The following is a 16,036-nucleotide window of genomic DNA, read 5'->3' on the forward strand; positions in this document are numbered from 1 at the left end:
AAAGCATACAAAGAGCTATAAAAAATGAGTTATTATTATTAGATTGGGTGACTCCCCTTCCTAGGTATCTCTCTTGTTTTGTCCTCTTTTCCACTAGGTTTAGGGTTTAGAAGCAGTTAAAAGGTTCTTTTTGATCTCTAGACAAATATTAATATGGCACATTCTAATGCCATATGGGCATATTTCTGGACATTGAGGGTGCTGCCCCTCTTGTACATTCCCTTATCACCTGTACTAGTGCTAGAGCCTATTGGTGGTCTTCCTGACTTGTCTCTCCTCAATCCCATCCATTTTCCACTTAGCTGCCAGTATGTCAGTGTGCTGATGGGATTTTCCTAAAGTGACTTTCCTAAAGATTAGATTTTCCTAAATCTGATCCTCGCCCCTTTCTCTGTCTCTGTGTCTGTGTTTCTGTCTCTGTGTTTCTGTCTCTCTCTCTCTCTCTCTCTCTCTCTCTCTCTCTCTCTCTCTCTGTCTCTCTCTCTCTGTCTCTGTCTTTGTCTCTCTCTCTCTTTCTCTCTGTCTCTGTCTTTCTCTCTCTGTCTCTGTCTCTCTTCCCCGGAAACTATGCTAAATGCTTCACAATTATCTCACTTGATCTCCACAACAGCCTTGAAAGGTAGATACTATTATTATCATCCTTATTTTACAAATAAGGAAATTGAGGCAAACTAAGGTTACATTGCCCATTTTCAAGTTAACTCTCTTTTTATAAATCTTTTAATAAATCAGTTTGGAGATGAAAGAAATCTTAGAGATTATCTAGTATAACTTAATCATTTTACAGAAAAGGAAACTCAAGTTCAGAATGGCTAAGTGATTTATTGAATTTACTCTTAATGTAGCCTGGTGTCCCTGTCACTAACTTCCTGGGTAATATAGTAGTCCTTTTATATGAGTATATTAGATATGCCATATGGACAGGTATTAAAATTTGGAACAATAAAAAAATATCTGATCTTTGGGGAAAGAAATTGCCAAAGGGATCTGTTCCTAAGCAAGGTTAAAGAAAACCAAAACCCTGATTTAGAATTCAGACTCTCAATGTCAACTCTAAACCTGTTCTTCTTTGTTGGAAAATAAATAGGGCCAAGATTAGCAACTTACCATTACTTGCAATCATTGATATGCATCGATGACAGGCCTTCTCCAAACCACCAGGCATTGTTAAGTGTCTAAAGTAGACCTAAGAATTAAAAAAAAAAAAAAATCCATTAAAATAACAAGGAGGATATTTTATGTGAACTAATTAACCACCTCTGGTAAATATGCATATGTGTTTGTGACAGATACACAAATACACATATCTGAGAGCAGCAGTGTAGACCAGTCGTGAGTCTATAATTCAAGTCTTAAGAGTTCATCTTCACTCTGACAGTCACTCATTATATGACTTATAGTTGTTTCAGTCATGTCTAATTCTTTGTAACTCTATTTGGAGTTTTCTTAGCAAAGAAACTAGAATGGCTTGCCATTTCCTTCTCCAGCTAATTTTACAGATGAGGAAATTGAGGCAAAGAGGATTAAGTCACTTGTCCAGGGTCATATAGCTAATGAGTGTCTGAGGCCAGAAAGAAGAATTTTCATGACTTCATATCTGGCACTCTATCCACTGCACCATCTAGTTGTTCATATTATTGTCATTAAGAATAGAGGTCCAGGACGAGAAGCAGATTTCAGTTCCTGTTCCTTGATGGACTTGTATAACTCTGGGAAAACTATTTAACTTCTCTTGCCACTGTCATCCTTTCCCTTGACCAATGTTCCACTAACATTTCCAGGAGAAATCTGAATCTCTCTTTTACTTCCTAGAGATATTATAGTATATTGAGGTTAAAATAACAAAAGTATGGATCCTTAAAGGGATCAACTGAATTTACCTAGAAAAATTCATTTTTTTCAATGATGTTGAATCAATGAAAATTTCCTCTATTATTCTCATTTGAGAACATTAAGCATTTAATAAATGCTTTGGCAGCTGGCTGGGGCAGTAGTAGAGTGCTGGTCCTTGGAGTCAGGAAAATTCATCTTCTTGAGTTCAAATGTGGCTCCAGATACTTACTAGCTGTATGACTCTAGTCGAGTCACTTAATTCTATTTGTCTCAGCTGCCTCATCTGTAAAATATGCTGGAGAAGGAAATGGCAAACCACTTCAGTATTTCTGCCAAGAAAACTCCAAAAGGGGTCATGAAGAGTCGGACATAACTGAAGAATGACTGAACAACAACAATCCATTGGTTTCCCACTGGTCAGAGTATAACAGGAGCCAGACTTCTGGGGTGCAGTAATGAGGTTAGCAGGTGCCAGTGGTTTGTTTGAAAAGAAAAGAAGCCAGTCAGGAGACATAGGCGGCTATTGTGAAGACTAGGAACTTGATTGTTCTTATATACACTTAATGAGGTGGATTACTGCAGAGTCTGCCTTCTAAGCAAAGCCTTTAAGAACAGAAAGGTTATCTGAACAAACCTCTGGAGTCCCACAGAAAATCACCTTTGGCTAAAAAATGAGGAGAATGTAGTCCTCTTTCTTGGGGATTTGGGTCAGTAGGAGATTACTTTATTTAGCTTTTGGTATAGAGTGATTCACTTCTGGCATTCCTTCATGATTCTTTTAGTTGTAGGAAAAAATGGGTCTCTGGACAAGCACTATATATTCTTGCATCTCTGTCTTTGCTAGGGGTGTTCCCTTGACTTAGAATGTCCCTCTTCTCCCTCTTCATGTGATGTGAATTTCTTGCTTGTTCTTTTTTTTTTTTTTTGGAGTTTTCTTTTAAAAAATATTTTAATATTTTTATTATTCCCAGTTACACGGAAAATGATTTTACATGTTTTTAAAACTTTGAGTTCCTGATTCTCTCCCTTCCTTCCCACCCCACCCTTGAGAAGGCACATTTGTGAAACATTTTCATAAAAGTCATGTTGCAAAAGGACACTTAATTCCCCCCCCCAAAAAAAAAACCCTCAAGGAAAAAAAAGTATGCTTCAGTCTGTATTCAGATACAATTATTCTTTCTTTGAACACTGATAGCATTTTTTTATCATAAGTCCTTCAGAATTGTATTGTATTGCTGTATTGCTGAGAATAGCAAAGTCATTCACAGTCGATCATCCCACAACATTGCTATTGTTTTGAACATAGTACATTTCACTTTGCTTGAGTTCATAGAGGACTTTCCAGGTTTTTCTGAGAGCATCCTGCTCAACATTTATCATAGAACAATAATATTCCAATTCATAATCACATACCACAATTTATTCAGCCATTCCCCAGTTGACGGGCATCCCTTCAATTTCCAGTTCTTTGCCCTATTCCTGGTCATTCTTTAAAGCCCAAATTTAAATACCATCTACTTTAAATAGTTTTCCTTTGTCCTTCCCCATTCATCATTTCTCCCATCTATCTTTCTGCTTCAATTCCCCACTATATTTTGCTTTTAAACTCTCCAATTCATTGGTTGTTTAATATTTTGCATTAACTTTATCTGTATTGGAACTAAATTCCATGAGGCTGCAGTGACTAGGTTTGTATCAAAACTCCTTTTCTCTTTCAGCAGCGAGTATAATGTTCTATACAGCAGTAGGCACTTATAGATGATAAAGATACATATTACTTTTTCTGCTTTGCTGTGAACAAGTCTTTAACTTAGAAAAAAATGAATTATTTCAGGTTCCCAGGAGTCTTTCCTGGCTGGACAGTGGCCATTCTTAGATACAATATCAACAGGCCAAAGAAGACTAGTTTCTTGGAGGTCCACTTTTGTTGATTTTCTGCTATCTTGGAAGTTCCATATATTATGGGAATTTTAAATTTCCCTTTATTCTTCTTGCAACTTTTGGTTAACACTTAATCTCACCTGACCAAAACTTGTTCCAAGGGATGTAAAAATTTTCTTAAGAGTCTTAAACATTCTTGACATAAGAAGCCAAGAAGAAGAATCTCAACTGTTCCTGACTCCTTAGAAATATAGAAATCCTCCTCCTCAATCAGCTTATTGTGAATCCTCTAAATGTAGTTTAATCCATAACTCAATTTACCTATTGGTGGTTTGTTTTTGTAGGAGAATTATGAGATCATAACTCTGTTTAACTATGTTTGCCAACCTTTATGATATTCAAAGACATGGAATTATGGATCTATCTTCTCTAAGTTTTATGGCCTAAAAAGAATGTAACAAAATTACAATATGCAAATTCTTTTTCTGTCACTCGGACATAATTTTACCTATAGAGATCTTTATCAGAATACTCATAATTGTTCATGTTTTCTCTGGGGTCTGAACTCATTTTTTTAGCACAATAATAAAACCTAGGTTTGTACCAAGGTGATAAAAATATATTTGGAAGCCATGTGAACACAGAGGAGAGATAGCTCTTCCATAACACATGTAACATAACAGTTTAGGACCATGGAGGCAGTACAGCCCCAGCTGAAGCATTTATTCATAGATCTATGTACAGGAAATCTTCATAAAGTCCTTATGAAAGTTTTCAACTTTGAAATTCTCTTAACTTTTTCTGTGGCCATGGTCAATGATATTTATGTCTCCTCCATTAGAATGCATGTTCTTTAAGGGCAGGATCTAGACTTTTGCCTTTCTCTGTGTCCCTAGCTTTTAGCTGGAATCTATGTTTTAATGGGGCAGCTAAATGGCACAATAGGGAGAGTTCTGGATTTGGAGTCAGGTAAACCTGATTTCAGCTCTAGCCTCAGAAATGCATTTCCTGTATGCCCTGTGTGGACAAATCATTTAATCCTATTGCCTCAATTTCCTCATCTGTAAAAAATACTGGGAAGGAAATGGCAAAGTTCTCCAGTATCTTTGCCAAGAAAACCAAGAATTGGACATAATTTAAAAGGACTGAACTCATGTCCTAAAGAGAGACATAAATGATTAATTAATTAACAGGCATTTACCATATACCTAGAATATTAAAGGAAAGAGAATAAGTATTTCTGTAGCACTCACTGTGTGCCAGGCACTGTATGTACTCAGTGCTTTCGCAAGCATCATTTCATTTGATTCCCACTGACCCTGGGAGGGAAGGACTAGGAAATTTTGAGGCAGATTAAGTGACTTGCACAAGGTCACACAGCCAAGAATTTGAACTCAGGTATTCCGGATGCCGGGCTCATTGCATCTTTTTGGGGTTGTAGTTATTGTTCATTAGTTTCAGTCACGTCCTACTCTTTGTGACCCAATTGGGGTTTTCTTAGCAGATACTAAAATGGTTTGCCATTTCCTTCTCCAGATCATTTTACAGATGAGGAAACTGAGGCAAACAATCCAAGTCAGATTTTAAAGGATAAATGGAATGTTGTTTTCATAGCAGATACAAAGTTATTCTGCCACCTCTGCAACATTTAGGTCTTTTCTCTGTGGTAATCGTTTTGTCTTTGTCCCTGGGATAATATTGCACTGTACAAATTGTTCAAGGTCACTAGAGAATGAAAAGTCATTTGTTAAGCATTTAGTTTGTGCTAGGGATGCTGCTGGGTTCTCAAGATGCTACTGTGTTACTGAAACTTTAATTAAATTTGCTTTTAAGCACTGTTTTCATATTGTTTCTAACACTTCTATTAAACTAAGTTATTAAAGGGTGTGCTAGGACTTCATGGCATTAGGTGTATGTCCAACTTAACAGTACAATTAGTTTGTACCTCAATATTTGTGTATTTGGCTATAAACACACACAAGGAACCCTAGAGAACAAAAAGTTTTAACTTAATTTATCACTCATCAGAGCACTCTTCACCCAGCCACCTACATAAAAGAATGCTGAACAAAATTCTGCTTTACATTTTATTTTGCCTAATCCCTCCACCCATTCCACCTCCATCTCCAACTTCAGTATGAAATAATATTCATTCAATCAATAGACAAGCATTTATTAAACACCTGATTACCAGCAGGGTACCATGTTAGATGCTGGGATATTCAGATAAAAAGAAAATAGCTCCTGCTCTTGAGGACCTTGTATTTTATAAGTTGATGATTTTAGTTGAGACTATCAGAGTTAATCAAGCAAATATCTTATGCTTATTTTAGTACCTCAGAAAGTCATGATTTCACTAGTGGTGGCAACTCTCTTACTGATAAAGAATAAAGCGCCTTAGGAGACTATCTTCATAAATTATTGTGTTGTAGAATTCTATGACCCGATGGCAAGTCTTTCAGGTGATGAGCCTATTCAATTTAGCCAGATTGGTATTTGGGCAACAGACATAAAAAAGCATACACAAAGCTTTTCCAAGTGGGTCCAACCTGCAGGTTTATGCTAATGCCAGTGAGAAAGATTCAAAAGAGGGCTTCAGTGGAGGAAAATGTTTTATAAAACAATACAAAATAAAATGGTGGGTGATGAATCTGGCTGATAACAACTGATTAAAAAAAAGAAAAGAGGGCTTCAGTTGAGGAAAATATTTTATAAAACAATACAAAATAAAATGGCAGATGATGAATCTAGCTGATAACAGATTTTAAAAAAGAATGAATTCAGGATATAGCATTATTTCTATTTTTAAAAGGAGACAATTTATATTTTTTCAATTCCTTCATTTTTCTTTAACATCCAAGGCAATTGAGAAGAACCAAAATATGAGGAGAGCTGCTGACTTCTACCACAAGAAGTGTTTATTATCTTAAAGATCTATTACAATCGTTGAAGCTGGAATGTGGGGCATTGTCAGAACTCATCATGAAAGTCTCATTTGCACACAAAAGTGTTTTTGGTTTAGTTTGGTCTTGCTATAGCTTATATTTACAGCCTGATGACATTTCTCCTTATCAAACATTTTATGTTTCAATCAAACTTCTTAATATTCCTTTATCCATGCCTGGAATGCTCCCTTCTTCCCCTTTGCTTTTAAGAATACCTAATTCCTTTCAAAATTCACCTCATGTGCCACCACTGACCAACATGAGGCCTTTTCTTGATTTCTCCAGTTAATAGTGCCTCCCTCAATTATTTTGCATTTTTTCTGTATGTATTTCTGATTTGTATATGTTGTATCATTCCAGTAAGCTCCTTGAGGGCAGGAATTATCTTGCTTTATATCTCCCCCCTCCTCAGCTAGCATAGGACCTGGCACATAACAGATACTTAAGAAAGGATTGTTGATTTTTCTTTTTCCCAAATTTCTTAAAAGTAGTCACCCATGTCTCTCCCAAGGAATGCACAATTAAAATCTCTGAGGTCTCTGGTTTCACCTCAGCAATGGTATTGCGCAAGGAGGGTAGAGGTGACATGAAATGATCAGAAGTAGTTCCTTCCCTTTCATGAGCTTCATTCCAAATGCTCAAAATAGTCATTAAATGCCACTTAGCTAAAAACTGCAATGTAAAAAAGAGACAACAAATAACATCTTTCTTAATATTAGCCGTACTAATTAATAACAGTTGCGCTTTTGAAATGGTAATCCACCTAACTCAACATTTACTAAAGGAACCTCATCCGGGTCTAGGAAGTGACTCCTTCCATCCTCCTTACTCATTGTAGGTACTCTATGCATAGTTCCTCAGTCAACACAGCCAACACTTAGTAAGTGGTAGGAATTGTGCTAAATGCTAGGGATATCAAGAAAGATGTCACAGTTAAATGGGGGTGATATAAATAACTAGGGATATACAAGAGATACAGCAATAAATATTGATGGTGTTTAATGAATGGTAATATGATAGCTAGTTGTATGAACATTGGCAAGCCACTTCACACTGTTTGCCTTCGTTTCCTCATCTGTAAAATGAGCTTGAAAAGGAAAAGGCAAACTAGTATCTTTGCCAAGAAAACTCCAAATGGGGTCATTAAGAGTTGGACCCCACTAAAAATGACCAAACAGCAACAAGGTGGTGGTGGTGAGAAACTATGGGCAAACTTCTTACCTTTTGAAGCTTCAAGAAAATGAAACCATCAGGGTTTTTCCTTTTGTCTATGAGGATGAAGCAGGAACAAACTAGTGATATTATAAGAGAACTCCTGCTTTATAAACTCCCTCCCTCTCCCCATACAGATCAGTGACTCATCTGTGATTTATATTCTTAGTTGCCTGAGAGCACTGAGATATTAAATGATTTACATCCAAGGTCACACAGATAGTATGCTAGGCCTAAGGTAAGATTTAAACCCTGATCTTTCACCCTGAGGGCAGAAATTATTTAATTTTGCTCTTTGTATCCCCAACACTTAGAGCAATTTGCCTGTTGTACAGTAGAAGCTTAATAAATAGTTGTTGATTGATGATAAGACATTTTCTTTCTTTTATACAGCTGAAATATGGAGTAGCAGCAGCCCAGGGAACACTGCCACCACATCCCAGCACACTCTTATCAGTGTGAGCTGCTGTCTCCCCCATAGCTTAGGGACTTGTGAATACAGCTCTAATCATCAAGTTATTATTGTGATTGATGCTATTTAATGTCTTCTCAAAAGGGATGCAATAGCTCTCATAATCCTTCCACCTATATTGGATTAACCAAAACACATGAAGGGACTTATTCTATAAACTGTAAAATGATAGAAAACAAGTAAATAAGTTTGTCAAAACACTTTTTATTTGAAACCCATGCAAAGCTTCTATAATATCACAGGCTTGAATGTTTCACTAATCTTGCAAGATATCTGCTATACTCTAAGACCATTGATGGGGGGTCACAAATCTTTACTTAGCTATATTTAAATGTTGTATATTTTACCACTAACATTTAACTATAAGCCAGCAGTCGCCTGAATCGTATTCGATATTCAAGGTAAACTGAATACTTTCAAACCCCCACCTATGTCTTCTCTTTCACAGGTTTATAATATATGATTGACTTGGAAAATTAAACAGTTCACACGGAAAGGAGAGAGAAAGCAGACGGTGTTTGGATTTATAGTGATCACAGAGTATCATTAGACAGCCTTGAACATTACCTGTCACACACGTGTCCTTACTGCCTTCCGCCACTCACCCAAATACACCCTAACTGTCCCCAGAAGTTCTATGTTTATTTTTCATTCTCTGTCCTCTCTAATCCCGAGCCTCCAGATCCCTAAAGATGCATTTTCCCTCATCTTCTCTCTATTGTCTCATTTCTAACAAATATACTTTCTTTGTGCGGGCTCAGGTACTTTTTAAATTACCAAGTCCAAACTGCCTGTACGGCTTTTCAACAGGGGAGACGCTTGGATGATTTCTTCCAGTTCCAATTCACCACCTTTGATATCAGCAGATTCTGACAGCCCAACACGATCTCCTTTGACCCTGCGCTTCACTGTGTCTATGGACTGATACCATTTTCTCAGCAAGAAAACTATTTTGCTCAGACCGAATAGAGGTTAAGATTTTCCTTTCCCTCCCGGGTCTATGAAAAACACTTTGACAACACAGTCATTTTCCCCCCTCGAATAGAATTAAAGCAGCACATTATCATCCCTCCTCTGAAGGTTTCTGAGAAATCATCTTCCAGCCACTTGCTCTGACCTGAAAGCACGTCCTTACTTACCTTTGGAGCCAATGGAAGAGTTCGACGGAGAGGCGCGGGCTGGGAGAATAATACTGCCTTCAAGCAGAGAAGGTGGCCCAAGTCAGGTTCTCTAAGGCGTTCCTGGCAAGCCTCTGCAGCCAAGGGCTCTACCTGCTGCTGCTGCTGCTGCTGCTGCTGCTGCTGCTGCTGCTGCTGCTGCTGCTGCTGTCTGTGGGCTCCTTTTCCTTCAGCTTCCCTGTCCTGAGCACTTTCTTTCCCTGTTCGGTTCTTTACTCCGCTGACGGACAGCCAGCCCGCTGGGTCTAGTCCGGAGGAGAGCTGATAATCCGCATTTCCTACTCCCACTTTTCGGGCGGAGGTACAACCCCCCTCCCCTCCTGCCAAGCTTTAATACCCCCAGCAGTGTTCCACAGGGCCAGGAGGGGGCAGCAGAGAAGGTTGGGAATTGTCCTGGAAAATTAACACCTTGGAAACAGGACCGTCAGAAGTTTGGGGTTAGATCCTTTCATCTCATCTTCAGTCATGGTGGTGATGTCTTTGGAGCCCAAGGACCAGGTTTCATCTCCAGATTCTGATGCTTACCACTCATATATGCTGAAGCAAGTCCCTTCTTTCTAAGCCTCAGTTTCCACATCTGTAAAATGAGCACTAAAACATTCCCTGATACCGTTCCATCCTGAATACATGCTGAACCCTCCCAAGATATCTTGGGGTTAACGGACTAGCTTTCTTTCTTAAGGATCAGGCCTTAAACCAAAACCACTCGGATTCTCATTGATCAGCCACTTACAGGTCCCAGGACACACCCCATTTGGTCATAGTTTGGGTCCTGTTTGATTCAGACTGAATGTAAATAGCAATCATTTCTGCTTTGGCCAGAAACCTTGGGTGTCTTCCCCTCCCAGATTTCTTTCTTTCTTTTTTGGATTTCTTTTTTTTTTCTAACGAGGTGCAAGTAGATTCTTTACCTCAATTTCTATCTATCCTGAATGACTGAATGGGTGCAGCCCCAGTTTAACTGAGACCTGTTGAAGACCTTAGTTTAAAAAAGCCCAAGGTCTCCCATTTCATCCAGGGCCAACTCCAGTCATCCTGATCTATATCTGGCCACTAAACCCCTATGGCTCTGGAGGGGAAAGTGAGGCAGATGATTTTGCACAGCTCTCCCTCCCTTAAATCCAGTTCACTTGCATGTCATGGCACCTCCCTCATACCATGGTCCTTTTGGAGAAGGAAGGACAAAAAACAAATATTTTACATAAAGACAAGGGGATGCTTAATTTTTGTTCTTGTATCCCAAGTGACTAAGTACTTAATAAATGCTTGCTGACTTTAATTGAATAATGTTTCTAAGAATATTACTATAACAATAGAGTGTTATAATTTGAGGCATCTAAGGAAAAGCTTCCAATCACTGACATTTTCTTACCAGGCTGTTACATAGAATCTAATACCCTAAAGATTAGTTCATTTGAGTTACAGAATTAGGCTTCCTTTTTAAAAGGAAGTCTTTCTAGATAAACTGATATGGGTCATTCACACATTAGTATAAAGTAGCAGACTAGATCTCCTTCCTCTGGGAAAGTTCAGTGGAAGAAGAGTCCTGGGGAGGTGGGATTTTGATAGGGAAAAATGATCATTGTAGAATATGGGGCACTACTCAGGGAGGGGTAATTTACTCATTCTACAGATGAGAAAACTGAGACAAACAGGATTAAATCTTACCCAGGTTCATCCAGTTAGTATCAGCAGCAAGATCTGAACTCAGATCCTTCTAACTCCAGGGCAGGTACTCTTTTTACTTCCCCACATAGAAAACAATAAATGTTCAGTAACTAACTTATCCTGTCTGCTCTCCACTATCTTCATGTCTTTGGGGGGGGGGGCGGAGAATGAATTTAAGTGAGGGAGGAACTGTCTCACTTCTCCCCTCTCTCCTCCTATATAGGTCCAGTGGCCAGATATAGATCAGGAGAACTGGAGATGGCCTTGGATATAATAGGAGACCTTGGCCTTTTAAATTCTAAATTACTGCTTCAATGAGGCCCCATGGGCTAAGTGGCTTGCTCAAAGTGACATGGGTAATAAGTAGTCAAGTACTAATTACTATTATAACTTGGGCAGAAATTTGCTGGAGCCATACTTAATTATCTCCAGTGGTTCTCTCTTGCTTCCAGAATCAAATAGTAAAATCCTTCATTTGGCTTGGAAAGCCTTTCTTACCCTTTCTACACATCCTTTTCCTGTCTTCTTACCTCTCTCTCATTTCCATATTCTCTGGCTTTTTTTTTTTTTTTTCCTGAAGCAACTGGGGTTAAGTGACTTGCCCAAGGGCACACAGCTAGGAAGTTTTAAGTGTCTGAGGCTGTATTTGAACTCAGGTCTTCCTGACTTCAGGGCTGGTGCTCTATCATATTCTCTGTCACACTGACACTGACCTACTTTCTGTTCCTTGAACAAGATGTTCATCTCCCTGTTCCCAACATTTTCACTGGCTGTCTCACATGCTGGGAACTTTCTCCCTCTTCATCTCTACCTCCTGGCTTTCTTGACTTCCTTCAAGACTGCTAAAGTCCTACCTTCTGCAAAAAACCTTAACCCACCACCTTAGTACTATAGTTATCCCTTCCACATCAAGGGAATTAGGGCTGCAGTACCCCCTACCCCTTTGTCTGGAAAATCTTCGTAAATTTTTTTTGGTCCTCCCTTCATACCAGAGAAAAAGTTTAAATTATTATAGTATTAAACATCTGTTGATATTATACAATATTATACACATATTTCATGCATTTCTGAGTTCCAACTTTTTCTGTCATCTGCTAGCCATTGGAAGGAATTGGATTGGAAAAGATAATTGTATTATCTTCCTTCTGAGATTATTTTGTTTCTACATAGTTGTTCTCATGTTGTTTAGTTTATTAGACTGTAAGCTCCTTGGAAGGAGGGGAGATTCTTTTGCCTTTCTTTGTAGTCCCATTGCTTAGTACGGTGCTAGCACATAGTAGATGCTTCATAAATGCTTGTTAACTTTCAAAAAAGACATCAAGAACTATAGAATAGGTTCCTAAATTAGCCTTATCTTTTACCAATATGCTGACTGCATTGTAGGAGCCCAGTGAATATTGGTTAATTAATTGATTGAATAATTCCAAATACTTCACATTCATTGCTTATATGCTTTTTCAATATCCTGCCCATCTCATTGTCCCACACATAAACACATCTCAAGAAGTTCTGAAAAACATATATACTTTAAAATATTTAAGTGAATTTAAACTCATTTTGTAATGGGAATTTTTAACATCCTAAAAACACCTTGAAATGTTATTAAAAATAAACAAGTAAGGTTAGTGAAGAAGGGACTCTGAAACTCTAAAAATCCTTGAAGGAGAAAATCTCCTTCAACTCTGCCTCAGTGAGGGACCCTGCCAGAGGGAATGCAAACAAAACAGTTTCATTGTGTTATCTAGCAAAGGAATTCCAATCCTATAGAATTGAAGAAACTCATTGAATTCCAGCTCAAGCTGAAACCCAGTGTTGAGCCAATTTGGGACTCCATCCATGAGTTCCCTTCAGCTTGTAGCTAAAACTCCTATTATAAAACAGCCAATCTAAAACCCTCTCTTTGCAGAGGTTCCAAACATGCCATGCTATGCCATGTTAGGCTATGCCATGCCATGCCAAGGAGCCTTTGCCACTGGAATATTCTTTTCCAGTGTCACCCTCTCTTTGGCCTCACTTATTTCCCTTATGAAACTTCATGGCTCTCTGTCAGGATTTCTAATCTTACTTCCCAATCCCTATAATTAAACTGCTTTTATCAGTCTAGGTTTTTGTGTCTGTAAATTCCTTTACAGAGAATCTCTGCACTATGAGAAAGGAGTCCCCACAATTCCCTGTCCTTGCACTGAATCCCAAGGAGGTGCAGGGTAGCCAAACCTCTCCATTTGGTTCCCTGAACCCCAAACCTGCCACTAGATCTTATCATTTAACTCCCTGACCACCAGAAACCCTAATATCATTTTGGTTCCCTAAATCTAGACCTTATCATTAAGAATCATAAAATTGTGAATTAGAAGGGTGGTGCCAGCCAGTTAGACCAGATTGGGGTGGGGAAGGAGGATGCAGAGACGGGGAGATGGATTATTAGAATGACAGTTCCATATCTGTGAGCACAGCCTCTAACTTCACAGGAATTCTGCCTATCCCTGTGCTTCCCTTTGCTTACCCCAGAGATCAATTCATTCATTCAGTCAAAGGCTTTGGTTTCCTTTGCCTGCTAAAATCTTATATCCCCCTGACATTTTAGGCCAGTGGTCCTCAAAGTGTAGTCCAAAGAATTGTTGGGGTCTCTGAAACCCTTTCAGAGGGTCTACAAATTCAAAATTATTTTTTATTTCTAATATAGTAAATAGCTATAAATATAACCCATATGAACAAAAACTCTTTGAACAGATCCTCAATAGTTTTTTTTTTTTTTTTTAACAACATGAAGATACTGAGAACAAATACCAAGAACCAGATAACTGCTTGGGGGGGGTGGGGAATAGCCATCTGCAAGCTTCATTTAGGCAAAGCTGGCCCAAATGGGAATATCCCAAGTTGGGATGGCCCAGGAATGGTGATAAAGCAGGGAGGATACACATCTTACATACTTTTTGCAAGACTCAGTTGGCTCAGATTCATTTGCAAAATCTCAAGAAATCTGAAAGTTTAATCCATGCAGTCTGAGACTGTCTATATTCCTGAGAATCATTTAAATTGGCTACCACAATTAAGGGGCCTTAGAGATAGATTATTTTATCCAGCTGTCATTTTCTTCAATGAGGATTCAAGGGTTAAGAAATTTGCTCAAAGTGACATAGGTAATAAATGATCAAGGCCTAATTATTATTATAACTTGGGTAGAGCTAGCTTGGGTAGACCAGCTTGGGAGAGCTGATTGTTAAATTTTCATCTGAGCATTTACACCTTAGAAATCAGACAGTCTTGATTTATCATTTTGCTGATCATCTAGACTTAAGAAGTATTTGTAATGCACATTAAATTTAAAAGTGTTTCTCAACCAATCAAATACAAAATGGTTAAACCTGGCTTTCCCATTCACAGATGTGTAAACTTACTGATTCCTAAAGTTGGAAAGGACTTTAGTGATTATGAATCTTTTAAATTCTCAAGAAAGATAGAAATCATGAGACAGAGAAGAATGGTAGAACAAGGCAGAGGATAGCCTTGCATGTGAGAGACAAAATAAATAGACATGGACTATGTTTGGGAACATTTTAACAAAAAATAAAATGAAACTATTGGTTATAAAAAGAAAGTAGTGTGACTTTTGTGCTTTTGAAGACCCTCTGGTTTGTTCAGTGATCCAGGTTGTAAAGTATGAGGGGGATGAGCCAGATGACCTCTAAGGAACTTCTGGTTTCTTGAGATTTAGGAGCCAACGTTCTTGTATTCTAATAGACCTCTGGCACCTTGTCAAGAGCTAGTTGTATGTATGCCTGATTGGAATTTCAGCTTATATAATGAATGTGTCATAATAAGGATATACTGTAGACTGTCTGCTCAGGATAATGAGGCTAAGCTAAGAAATGTTAAATGAGACTGAGGAAGCTGAAAAATGAATTGAGCAAGAGATAATGAGGTTTAAAAATTCTAGACACAGATTGACAGAATATCTTATAGAGGCAAAGCATGGAGATTAAACTTTGGATAAATTCTCTTGAATTATTTTCATTATTATCAACGATCTATCTGCTTTCCTTCCACACCCTGTCTACAGAGCACTGTACTCATGGAAAACCTTCAGTAGACTAGTCTACTCTTCCCTGTAGTGATAAAGGTCATATGTACATTTACTAGCTTTTATGATCCTGGGCAAGTCATTTAACATCTGTCACTCTCAGTTTCCTCATCAGTAAAATGGGGATAATAATAGTATCCATTTCATAGGATGATTAATTAAATGAAATAATATATGTAGAGTTCTTTGCAAAGTTAATGTGTTATATAAATGTTAGCTACTATTATTATCATTGTAATTATTTGTAATAGAACCTGCATTCAATAAAACTGTGACTGAAGTCAATTGTCAACTTTTTTCTAATTTTCCTTCCTTCCTCCTCAGATCCAAGGTAACCAATGATGAGGATGATAATGATGACAATTAATAGAGCACTGTAATGTTGAAAAGTATTTTACTAATATTATTTCATTTTATCTTCACAATGATCCCAGGAGGTAGGTGCTACTTTATCATTATTTTATAGATCAGGAAACTGAGACAAATAGGTTAAATGAGTTCCCCAAATTACACAGCTGGGTAAGTATCTGAGGCTGGATTTGAATTCAGGTTTTCCTGACTCTAGTTCCATTGCTCTATTCCCTTTGCCACCTAACTGCCTCATCTTATTTTATCTAGTGTCCTTTCTTATGTCTTGGCTTCCCAGAATCCCCTACTATCTTAGAACAGAGATGTCAAACTTGTTCCCCTTCTCTGGAAACAGATTAAGATGTAATTGGGAAATGTTTAATGAAATAAAGACACACTACAACATTGTTGTTATTCA

At 38.0% G+C, this 16,036-nt stretch overlaps 1 protein-coding gene across 1 annotated transcript in view; it reads right to left on the reverse strand.

The window, feature by feature from the left end:
- TMEM272 (transmembrane protein 272) overlaps positions 1–10,323 on the reverse strand; it is a 44,954-nt gene extending 34,631 nt beyond the window's left edge. The window contains exons 1-2 of the mRNA XM_031961964.1: positions 9,483–10,323; positions 1,108–1,186 (exon numbers count right to left, since the gene is read on the reverse strand). Of these exons, the coding sequence (XP_031817824.1) occupies positions 1,108–1,165 (58 nt within the window). The 5' untranslated portion in view covers positions 1,166–1,186; positions 9,483–10,323. The remainder of the gene's footprint in view (positions 1–1,107; positions 1,187–9,482) is intronic.
- Positions 10,324–16,036: the final 5,713 nt, after the last annotated feature.

The sequence above is a fragment of the Sarcophilus harrisii genome, chromosome 3 (genome assembly GCF_902635505.1).
Source record: "Sarcophilus harrisii chromosome 3, mSarHar1.11, whole genome shotgun sequence".
In the NCBI taxonomy this organism is placed as follows: domain Eukaryota; kingdom Metazoa; phylum Chordata; class Mammalia; order Dasyuromorphia; family Dasyuridae; genus Sarcophilus; species Sarcophilus harrisii.